The sequence below is a fragment of the Tupaia chinensis genome, unplaced genomic scaffold (assembly GCF_000334495.1).
Source record: "Tupaia chinensis unplaced genomic scaffold, TupChi_1.0 Scaffold000133_1, whole genome shotgun sequence".
Classification (NCBI taxonomy): Eukaryota; Metazoa; Chordata; class Mammalia; order Scandentia; family Tupaiidae; genus Tupaia; species Tupaia belangeri.
In genome coordinates, this window is record NW_006159602.1 from 724,952 (window position 1) to 737,520 (window position 12,569).

Here is a 12,569-nt window from a genome sequence, read left to right on the forward strand (position 1 = left end):
TCCTATACTTTGAATGCCTTACCTTTTAGAGCAAAATGTTTCACTTACTTCCCCTCACCCATCCCACTGCTGTAAAACTCCTTCTATAATAAATACGCATGACTTCTGGCCATCAGGGCTGCAGTCTGGAGTTTACTCTGGCTGTAGCCGGCTAAGAACATGCTAAGGGCATGAGGTCTTAGTCTGATTCCTGTTCACCCGCGTCGCCTCCCTGTGCACCCACCCCGGCTGGGGTACGGCTCCCGGCATAAGGCACTCTTTTATATGTTCCCACAGCATTAAATTTATTTTTCATAGCTCTCTTTAATCTCTACTACAATTTTAATATGTTTAGGAATAAACCTCTGCCTACATTTCACATTATTTTCTTGGAATAGATTCCTGGTAGGGGAATTGATAGGTTAAAGGAAGAAACCTTTTTCAGGGACTTGATGCATATTATACAAATGCTTTCTGGAAAAGTTCTACCAATTACAATCACTGCTAAATTGTTACAAATAAATGCTTACTTTATCCTAATCTTGCAAGTACACAGTACTATGTTTATAAAAATATGATCAATTAGAAGTTAAATCACATTTTAGTCTGTCTTATTCATTCTCAGTGAAATTAAAAGTCTTTCTCTTAACATTTTTTTTCATTTTGGTCTATTAAAACTAAAACTTTTTAATTAAAAATGCATTAAAATACTTATTAATACCTGTTTAATGACTACAGTAAGCTATACAGCCCCAGTGAGGTGCTACTTTAGTCTGTTCACTTTACTTCCTGAGGTTTATGCCTAGTCAGACATGCATTCATAAATATGTATGTATTAGCTGTGCTTGCTATTGAAAGTCTTTAAATTAATTAAGATCATTAGTGAATCAATAAAATGTGAAAAAAAAAAGGCATGGAAAACAACTGTAGATACCAGAGACGGTGTGGGAGAAGGGGGGGAGTTGGCAGAGATTGAGAGGTAGGGAATGAAGAGGACGAAAAAAACAAAATACATAAGAAGCAAAAAATAGAAAATTATTTGTTGATGATAACATGTATAGTAATATCCTTGAATGAGCCAATATACAATGTATACTGGATGGAAAAACTCATTTTGTTTACTGTATTGATCTACAGTGAATGACTGTAAATAAATAAATAAATTAAAATAAATAAATACATAAATAAATAAAATTTACTAGCCATGTAGAGTTCAATTCTATGGTCTGTCTGCTCATTTTATCCTTTCTTCTTCTGGCTAGCTTAAGTTAGTTGTTTCTAATGGGTTTTAAAGAGCTTTCTCCCTGTCTTTTTTAATTTATTATTTATTGAGACAGACAGGCAGATACAGAGACCCTCACAGAGTCTTGCCACACTGTGATCCTCTCCTCAGCCTTGAAGCCTATACCACTGTGGCTGGGCGTAAAAGAGCTCTAGCCTACTATAGTCTCTGCAAATATACCAGGTTGTTGGAAAAGCCATGACATATTTTTCTACGCAAAAAATATATTTGCCTATGACTTTTCTGACAACCTAATAATTTCCCAGGTGCTTTTCTTGCTTTATAATTTTATGATGTGTTTAAGAGATTAAAGTCTAAACTTTTTATGTAGTTAACTTACCTTGAAGATTTAGTATATCTTAAACTGGCAGAACTTAGGTTGGCAGAACTAGAAGGGGCACGACAAATACATACACATACGCACCCTGTTATCTATCTACCGTCCCTGGATATTCCTGTGACTGTCCTGTTTCTGGTTTCAGTCATGACTTGTTTTTCAGGTTTAATCTGTTCCTTATCTGATAGTCTCAGTATTGGGAGAGAGAATTCACCATGGGCCTTGCTTAGTATGCAAAGAATGCAAGGCATGACAGCTCTTTACCCATTTCCTAGTATTTTTTTTTTTTTTTTAGAGAGAGAGAGAAAGTGAGAAATCACCCCTGAAGATGGCCACACCACAATACCTTCTCCTCCATTCTCCTCTTGGGATCTTGGGCATGCACACACACATGCCCAGTGTGATTTCCAAGCCACTGTGTCCAGGACTCAAACTGTGGTCAGCTATGTTGGAGTCCAGCAACATCACCATTATGCCATCTGAAAGTCCCTGTAGCAGGCAATCTTGAGGGAAAAGGTAATGGCCCTATCCCATCTCCTGATCCTCCGTAGAAAGTAGGTTTGCTTCTAAAGTGGTGGATTAACAAAGCTCAGTGTTCCTTAGCTGTGATGTTATAGAGAAGATAAAGTTAGAAGTGTAGTCTGGCTTCCTCACTCCCTCTCCTATCATGTTTGAAGGTCACAATATAAATAACTTATTAGATGTAGTCACTTGCCTGATATGCAATCATGACTGCTTTTTTAAAAATATTGTATATAATGCACATGTGTGTGTGTGGCAGTTTAGTTTTGGCAATGAGCCACTACTGTCTGCAGCCCCTTGAAGAGAAAGGGAGCGCCTGGTCGGTTACCTAGCCCTGCTCAGTTCATCCTTGGTTCTGCTAGCTCAGCTCTGGTGGCCTTGGCTTGGCTCAGCTCGGTACTGCGAACTCTGAGAGTGAGGAAGCACTTTGTGAGCACTGCTGAGAGCTCTCTGAGCTCCTTCTGAACTCAGCCAATAAACACCACAACTTCAGTACCTTGTGTCTTTTCCCAACTCCCTGTAGTTTGATCTACCCTTTGGAGGAAGAACATCCCCAAACAGATGTAATGCAAACCTACTGAGTATTCAGAACCCATTCAAGGCCTACCAATCACACCCCTATGGGACTTGGAGGCCATGGAAAACTGAAGCAACTCAACATCATGTTCATGCTGGTTTCTGTGGCATGAGTAATAATGTCCTCTCTCTCTCTCTCTCTCTCTCTCTTTTTTTTTTTTGTTTTTTGTTTTTTGCCTGCATCCATGAAACTAAAAGCTTGGGACCAGCAAACGGTGTAATGGTTACATCAGTGGACTCCCACATAGTTGACCCAGTGGCTTAAACTCATGCTGGGCACATGTGTATGCATGCCCAAAATACTGAGAGGAGAATGGAGGAGAAGGGATTGTGGCATGGCCCTCCCCTCTGGTGAGGGTTTTCTTGCTTTCTGTCTTTCTGGTGAGCACATGTACCCTATAGCAAAAATCTCTCTTAAGAAAAGAAAGAAAAAGAAAACAGTAATAGTTAGCCTGTTCATGGAATGTATACTTTACTTAGTAGGGAGCCCTATAAAGACACATGGTTGACCCAGGAAGACTATGATTTAATTCTAGCCAAACCATGGTTTTCCATTCTCAGCCTCTGACTTGCTTGACCCAGTGCTTGCCAGTCCAGATCACTAATTAGCCAATTGGTTAAATGCCAGCAAGCCATTAAACATACTGCCGAACACAAAGGAGCCTAGCAGATAGGATCCCATAACTATGACTCTTCATCAAGACATGGCCTAGCATAAACCTATCTGCTTCCATGACAAATTAAAGCAAGCAATGGGACCAGCAGTTGACATAATGGCTATGTCACTGGACTCCCACATAGTTGACCACCGTTTGAGTCCCGGACCTGGTGGCTCAAATTCACGCCGGATGTGTGTGCGTGTGTGCCCAAGATCCTGAGAGGAAAATGGAGGAAACGGATTGCGGCATGGCCATCCCCCCCAGGGGGTGATTTCTTGCTTTCTGTCTCTCTGTCTCTCTCTGTCTTTCTGGAGAGCTCATGCGCCCTACAGAAAAAAACCTCTCTAAAAAAATTTAAAAATAAATAAATAAAAAATAAATAAAGCAAGCATTTTGGTCTTCATTTCTTATCTTTCTATCTAGTTGATACTATGAACTATCCTGTTTGAAGTTCTCCTAGCCTTTAGTGTCTCTTAATTTAGTCTTCAAATCTCTCAGTACTTTTTCTTTCTTTGGTTTCTCATTTTCTTCCATATATGCATTTTTTGAGAGCACAGATTAATTCCTTATGGTCCTTTAGTCCATAGGAATTGTGAATGATTCCTAAGTTGACCTACTTTAGTTCTGAATTTCAGCCCCTCATTTATAACCGTTTACTAAATCTTCACCTGAATGGTCCCACTGGTACTCTTAACTCAACATATCCAGGATCAAATACATCCTCTTTCCTCCCAATTACCCACTTTTTCTGATTTATGTATTTCTTGAGCTTGCTAAGACTATAATAGCAGATTCATATTGGAAGCTGTTGTTCCTCATGTTCTATTAGTTGTCAAATCTTGTAAATTCAACACCATAACAGCTCCCATACTCAGTTCTTTTCCTTCGCCTTCATCTTCTCCTTTCTTGCCATCAATGCCCTTATTCAGATTCTCATAATTTGTCATTTAGACTATGCCTATAATCTTCTACCTCAGTTCCAGCTGCTCTAAATCAATAAACATGAACTCCAGTCTACTATTTCTAAGGAATATTTCTATCATATCACTTTATTGCTCAAACACTTAAACAGCTCTCTGTTGTCTTTGGAATACAGTCTATATTCAAGATTCAACTAACTTTCTAATCATAACTTCTAGTATGCTCCTATGTACTCTACATATAGTCAAATAACAATACTGACGTTACTCAGATATACCTGTTGATTTCCTGCCTCCAAGCCTTTGTGCATATTATTTTCTTCCTTCTCAGAAGGCCTACTCTTCACAGCCTAAAAGACCCTCCCTACAATACATGTTAAAATTACATCAAACTTTCACAGTCTACATAAAATATTTCCTCTTAAATATGACTAATAAAATAAAATATTGTTTGTTTTTAAGGTGCTTATTCTGTCTCATTCTATAATTTTTGGTATCATATTTTTCTCTGAACTAAAGAATGCCTACTTTAATACTGATTAATTAAAGAGTATTTTTATAGTACACTTACTCATCTTTCTTCAGGAATTTTTAGGGGAAGCACTTGAACATATACCTTCAATTTCACACTGCCAAAATTATGAATTCCATTTGTTTGAACCCATATTTTATATATATTATATATACTATTATATATACGTGTGTATATATATATATATATATATATGGTGTATATATATATATATATATATATATATATGTGTGTGTGTGTGTGTGTGTGTGTGTATGTATATATATATATAAAATATTAAATACTTTTATTCTGTTGTTTCTGTTCATTCATGTTCTTGACAAATCTTTATTGAAATTTACTTGATGTCTAGCACTGTTTTAAGCATTGTAGATATAGCAGGCTAATTTCCATATGTATTCATAGACCTTAAGGGATGTGTGAAGAGGAAAAAGAAAATAGTGAAAGGAAGTGACAGGATAAAGAGTGATATTGGAAAGGAGTGCTGTGGGTTGAAGGTAGTGAAAGTTGTTGCCATTTTACTCACATTGGGCAGAAAAAAAACATCACTAAGAATAAAACATTTGAACAAAGACCTGAGAGAAATGAGAAAATGAGCCATGCAGGTATATGAAGAAAGGATATTCCAGCAGGTGCAAAGACCCTACTGTGTTGGACGTATATTTAGGTAGCAGGAGGAGTCAAACTGTGACTGGAATAGAATAAACAGAGAGAGAGAGTGGTAGAAGGGGTAATCAGACAGTGAGGGGAGAGGGAGATTAGATTATGAAGAGTCTTATGGGCCATTGTAAAAATTAACTTTTACTCTAAAAGAGATGAGAATCTATGGGAGGGTTTTGTGCAGAAGAGTAACTTTATCTGATGTATTTTTTAAGTTATTTCTTTTATTTACTATTATTACTTTTTGAAAATTTGCTATGAGACACATGCGCTCACCGGAGAGAGAAAAAAAGGTGAGAAATCAAGCTGCTAGGTTTGGGACTCAAACCTCAGTCAGCCATGTGGGAGTCTAGTGCCTTAACCACCATGCCATCTGCTGGCCTCCTTATCTGACTTTTTATTTTTTTTTTCTGAGAGAGTCTTTTTGGCTATAGGGCACGTGCACTCACTGGAGAGACAGAGAGAGACAGAGAGGCAGAAAGCAAGTAATCACCCCCACAATCCCTTCTCTTCCATTCTTCTCTCAGGATCTTGGGCAACCATGTACACATGCACAGCGTGAGGGTTCAAGCAACTGAGTCCGGGACTTGAACCACAGTTGACTATGAGGGAGATCCCATCAGGCGCTGTGTGGAAAACAGGTTGATCGCAGAGAAAATATAAACTACAGAGAGCTGATAGGAAGTTGTTTTGGTTGCTTGCTCTTGTTTTGTTTTGTTTTGTTTTGTTTTGTTTTGTTTCCTTTTCCCAGCACTGTAGGTTGGAGATGATAGTGTTTTGAACCAGGTTGGTAGTAAAACAGGTAGAGAGAATGGTCAGATCTTAGACATATTCTGAAGATGGAGCCAACAGAATTTGCTGGTGGATTGGATTTGGAAGTAAAAGTAAAAAATGACTATGAGAATTTTGGCTTATGTCATCGGAAGAACGGAGATGCCATATAGTGAAGTAGGGAGGGTGGTAGGAGAAGATTTGATGGTAGGAAACCAGTTTAAGTTAGGATTAGAGATGTCTACAGTCCTGGGGAGTTGGCAGGGAAAAAAGAAGTACCAGCATAGGAGTAATCAGTAGATAAAAGGTATTCGCAGTCATGAGACATGATGAGATTAGAGAACAAATGCAAACAGAAATGAGAAAACATCCCAGGAATGACCAGGGTCAGTCCATTTTTTAGATCCTAGAAGAGGCTAAAATACCAAAAACTAGAGAGATGTAGTCAGAGAGATCAGAGGAAAACAAATCAAACAAACAAAAAAGGTATCCCAAGAGCCAAGTAAATAGTTATTTGTTTGTTGTAATAGTGTAAGATCATTAAAGCCAATCTAGCCAGCTACTTTAAAACTTTCCAGAGAGAGTATCAGATACTTCAAAATCATGAGATCATTCCTTAAATAGGGAATATTAGTCCATTTTCTACAAGATGGTTTATGATCCAGGTTGATAAATACTATGAATTATCCCACTTAAACATACCTTGAAAGAGCATATTTGGTTACCAGAAAGGTTTAATCTCTCCAAATGTTCATTGGGGTCAAGACATCGACCTTTAATTTAAAAAAGAAGATGAAAAAAAATTATTTCTTTCTCACTATTTCTTGTTTATATCCTGTCATATTTCCAAGTTGTAACTGATCATCATTTCTTGCATATAAATAAAACCAATGGTACAAGTGTATAACCACTGGTTAGTGGGGAATAGCTTCACATCCTATAATCCTATAACACTTTCCAAGATATCATACAAAAAAAGTCCAAAAATTAAATCTAAGTGTGTACTTTCTTTTTAAAGAATTACTGGATCATTGAAAAAGTCATGACACTTTTTTTTACATAGAAAAACACATCATGACTTTTCCAGTGACTCAATATTAATGTAAATATGTCATTATTGTTATTTTTAAAATTTGCTAAAGGGCATGTGCTCTCATCTGAGACAGACAGAGAAAAAGAAAGAGAGAGGGGAAGTGAGAAAGAAAGCCACTGGTCCCGCAATTGGACATGTGGGAGTTCAGTGCCTTAACCACCATACCACTTGCTGGCCCAAGTATGTGCTTTTTTATAGTGATAAAAAAATTAATGTAGGGGGGGTCAGCTGGAGGTGTGGTGGTTAAGGTGGCTGGATTCCACATAGCCAACTGTGTGGTTTGAATCCTAGACTTGGTTTATGATGGCTTGGAACACACTCTGGGCCCATATGCATGTGGGCCCAAAATCCCGTGGAGAATGAAGAAGTGGTCGTGGCATGGTCATCACCCCTGGGTGGGGTATGACTTCTCACATTGCCCTTCTCTCTCTCTCTTGCTTTGTGTCTCTATCTGAAGACTGCATACATTATAACAAATTTTTTAAAATGATCGTAGGGCCAAAAAAAATAAAAATAAAAAGGGACCAGCAGTTGGCGCAATGGCTGTGTCGCTGGACTCCCATGTAGTGGACCGTGGTTCAAGTCCCGGACCCGGTGGCTTAAACTCACGCCAGGCATGTATGTGTGCGTGCCCAAGATCCTAAGAGGGGAATGGAGGAGAAGGGATTGTGGCATGGCCATCTCCCCTGTGGAGTGATTTCTCATTTTCTGTCTCTCTGTTTCTCTCTGTCTTTCCGGCAAAAGCACACACCCTATAGTAAAAACCTCTCAAAAAAAAAAAAAAATATATATATATATATAGTAGGGCCAGCAGGTGGTGCAATGGTTAAGGCACTAGATCCCTACATGGCTGACAGTGGGTCAGGTCCTGGACCAGGTGGCTTGAAAATCACTCTGGGCAAGTACGTGCATGCCCAAATATCCCAGGAAAAAGGATTGTAGCAAGACCATCTTCCAGGGGGTGATTTCTCACTTTCTCTGTCTCTCTCCGGTGAGCACGTGTGCCCTATGGCACAAAAAAACTAAAAAGAAAATTTAAAAAAAATTATTGCAGTGTTTTCTCAGATTCTAAATGGAACAGTACATACCAATGCTGCTTATTAGATTTCCAGCAAGGTTGAGATCATTTAAATTCTTCAAGGTTTGCAAGCCCTAAAAATATAGACAACAAATAATTTAGGGGAAAAGTTATTAGAATTAGTATTTGTAAGTCATCTCTTATCAATCTGGTAAGTACTTTGGGTGCTCAGAGCAATGGGTGTTGTGTATTGCACAAGCACAGAGGGAAACGGGCGCTTTGATGAAGTCATTTTTGATTATCTATACTAGAACTTGGAGAGAATTGGTGAAAGAAACAAATAAGGGAGGTGAGAGGATAAGAGGAGGAATAAGAAGAAAAAGAACATATCACACATGTGTTCATAATCTTAGGCAAGTTAGGTAACTTCTCTAATCCTCTTTAAAATTTTCAAAAAGGGAATGACACCAACTTACCTCTTAGGCTGTGAGGAATAAAGACAATGAATGATGTACTCGAAGCCCTCTGTACATTATAAAGTGTTTCGTGAGTGTGTGTGTGTGCGTGTGTGTGTGTTTTAACAACATCTATTACACCAGTCATGATGTGGAACATTGTGCTTTAAACTTCACAGTACTAAGCTTTACATACAAATCATGGAAATGAACTTACCTCAATATTTTTAATTGCATTGTGGTTCAGCCAAAGAACCTCCAATCTGACTAATTTCTCTAAATTCTCTATTTTAGAAATTTTATTATAATATAAATACAGTTTTTCCAAATTCCTACATTCTTGAAGACCTTCAATTTTCTGTTCAAAAAAGTAAGGAAACTAAATAGCATTAGGTTATACTTTGCCATTAATACATCTAATAAAATAGTTTTCTAAGTACATTTTCTTTTAATATTACATTTTATTATGAAATCAGCAGCCAGTAAAATGACCTAATTTTTTTTTTTTTTGGAGAGGTTTTTCGCTATAGGGCGCGTGTGCTCGCCAGACAGACAGAGAGACAGAGAGACAGAAAGCGAGAAATCACCCCCCAGAGGGGATGGTCACGCTGCAATCCCTTCTCCTCCATTCTCCTCTTGGGATCTTGGGCCACACGAACACGCGCCCGGCATGAGTTTTAAGCCACCGGGTCCGGGACGCGAACCACGGTCGACTATGTGGGAGTCCAGCGACACAGCCATTATGCTAACTGCTGGTTCCCAACCTAAAATTTTTAATAGCTACAAAAATGGAAATTTGGAACCAGTGGTGGTATAGTGGTTAAAGTGCTGGACTCTCACAGATTTGAGTCCTGGACCTGGCAGCTTGAAAATCTGGTGTGTGTGTGTGTGTGTGTGTGTGTGTGTGCCCAAAATCCCACGAGGGGAGTGGAGGAGAAGGGATTACAACATGCCCATTTCCCTGGGGAACAATTTCTCACCTTCCCTCTTATTGTCTCTCTTCTCTCTGGTGAGTATATGCGCCATATGGCAAAAAACTTAGAAAAAAAAAAGAATGGAAATTTATCTGCTGAGGATGATGTACATGGTAATATCTCTGACTTTATTAACATCTACTGTATGTGTACTTTGAAAAAATATACATTTTACAGATGCACAATGACTAAATATAAATTTTTAAAAATAAAAACTTTAAAAACGAACTAAAACTTTTAAAAGAAAAAATATATTTTCTCTACCTGAATAGTTTTCAATGATTTGTGTTCTCTTTAAATGAACTCTATATCTTTTATATGGTTATAATCATAATGCATAAATAATTTTGTGGATTTTCCTTTGTTACATTATGACCAACTAAAATGTTTTCATAGCCTTTCAAGTTAGAATATTTAACAACTAGAATCAGCAGATGGTGTAATGGTTACATCACTGGATTCCCAAATAGTTGACCACAGTTCAAGCCCTGGACCCAGTGGCTTAAAACTCAGTCCGGGCACGTGTGCATATGTGCCCAAGATCCAAAGAGGAGAATGGAGGAGAAAGTATTATGGCATGGCCATCCCCCCTGGGGGGTGATTTCTTGCTTTCTGTCTCTCTGTCTCTCTCTGCCTCTCTGGTGGGCACATGTCACCTATAGCAAAAATCTCTTCTGAAAAAAAGAATAATATTTAACAGCTAAAAATAGTTATGAAGTTTATAATAATTTTCTTAAAAATTACACTACGTGCAGTATATTTGTTTCAAATTGTTAGCTATTATAAGTTAATTCTGCACCAAATAGCTTCATGCATATCATTGTTTTCTGCTGTTGAATTACTTCTCTAGAATAGGGATTTCTGGCTCAAAAGTTATATACATTTCGGTGGCTTTTGACACACTTTTCAATATTGCTTTTGAAGCAGATATTATCATTTAAATACAACCAATGCTGTGTAAGTGAATCAGTTTTACTACTAAGCCTATTTGTCACAATTTGTTTCCTAAAAAGTAGAATATATTCACATTTTTGTTCCTTATTTGTTTTTCCTTCATACTAATCAATTTCTATCTTTTGCCCATTTATCTAGTTTGACCTATGCTTCATGCATATATTTCAATGAACTATTTTTCCCAAGTCAAGAATTCAAGATAAAATATTCCATGTAAGATGATGTGTTTAGACTTACCTCTATGTAGCACTCAGCAATCCAAAGTTCTTTAAGTTGTAAACAAGTCTCTAACCCTGAAATTTCTTTTATGTCTTGAGCAACAATTGTAAGACTTGATAGATTAGGAAACAATGATAATCCCACTATTTGGGGGTATCCTGAGAAAAACATCTCCAGTTTTGATGTATCTGATCCTTCCTGTTTAACCATCTCATAAGATAAACCATTGCACAAGCACTGTTTACAAGATAGAAATTAGGTTAGTACTGATTTTAAATAATAAAAAAATAACTTTTGCCACAATAAATTATAAGTTGTCAATTGTACTGATGTCATTTCTGTATTCTCACAAAAGTGAAAATTGTGCCACAAATATATTTCTCTGCTTCCAAAAGCCATGGGGTAGAAGAAATCACTAGATAACCAACCTTTCCAGCCCCTTAAAGGAGTATAAAAATGTTCCATTTAATATTCTTGCAAATGTTTTTGAAGAAAAATTGGGCTGCGACTCACCAATTCTTTAATTATTTCTTCTTGGTTTAGATTTTCACCTTCAATCATCTTCCATTAAGAATAATGGTCATAATAATATGTCTGTTAAGGAAAATAAAAATTGAAATGAATACTAGAGTCATATCATTCCAAATCAAGAGAGACCTTAAGGTTACTGAGGTTGAACCACATACCTGTGGCCTAAAATCTTTGCATAATGCATTGCCAAGTGTCTGTCTGGATCCCAAGAAGTTTTCTGTTAGATTATTTTTCATTATGAATTTAAATCCTTTCCTTCCCTAACTGTATGTGTCCTCTCCAAAATTCAGTTGTTGCCAACATGATAGTATTAAGAAGTGAGGCTTCTAAGAGATAATTAGATCATGAGGACCCCTCCCTCATAATTGGTATTAGGTACCCCTATAAAAGGACTTGACAGAGGGAGTTCATCCCTTTTCTGCCCTTTTGCCTCTGCCATTTGAAAACAGCATTCTTCCCTTCTGGAGGATCAGCCTTTATGGGATCACCTTAGAAACACAGACTGGGCTCTCATCAGACACTAGGTCTTGTTCTTGAACTTTCTAGTCCTACGAACTGTGAGAAAGGGACCAGTGGTTAGCATAACGGCTCTGTCGCTGGACTCCCATGTAGCTGACTGCAGTTTGAGTTCTGGACCTGGTGGCTTAAATTCACACCAGGCACGTGTGCGTGCTTGCCTAAGATCCCGAGAGGAGAATGGAGGAAAAGGGATTGTGCAGTGGCCATCTCCCTGGGGAGTGATTTCTCGTTTTCTGTCTCTCTGCCTCTCTCTGTCTTTCTGGCAAGCGCATACGCCCTATAGCAAAAACCTTTTTGGGGGGGGTGGAGAAAGAACTGTGAGAAATAAATTTGTTTTTAAACTACCTAATCTCAGTTATTTTATTATAACAGCATAAAACAGACTAAGACATTATATCATTTTAATTTATCCCCCAAAATTCATATGTTGGAAACTTAGACCCAATACAACAGTGTTGAGAGCTGGGACCTTTAAGAAGTGATTAGGTCATGAGGGCTTTTACTTCATGGATGGATTAATGTTTTTACCCCAGAAATGGTTTCATTATTGCTATGATTTGATTTGTTA

At 37.7% G+C, this 12,569-nt stretch overlaps 1 protein-coding gene across 1 annotated transcript in view; it reads right to left on the reverse strand.

Moving 5' to 3' along the window:
- Window positions 1-12,569, reverse strand: part of LRRC9 (leucine rich repeat containing 9) — a 109,710-nt gene that overhangs the window by 90,514 nt on the left and 6,627 nt on the right. The window contains exons 3-7 of the mRNA XM_027770423.1: window positions 11,465-11,545; window positions 10,970-11,188; window positions 9,022-9,162; window positions 8,420-8,483; window positions 6,941-7,011 (exon numbers count right to left, since the gene is read on the reverse strand). Coding sequence (XP_027626224.1) covers window positions 6,941-7,011; window positions 8,420-8,483; window positions 9,022-9,162; window positions 10,970-11,188; window positions 11,465-11,512 — 543 coding nt within the window. The 5' untranslated portion in view covers window positions 11,513-11,545. The remainder of the gene's footprint in view (window positions 1-6,940; window positions 7,012-8,419; window positions 8,484-9,021; window positions 9,163-10,969; window positions 11,189-11,464; window positions 11,546-12,569) is intronic.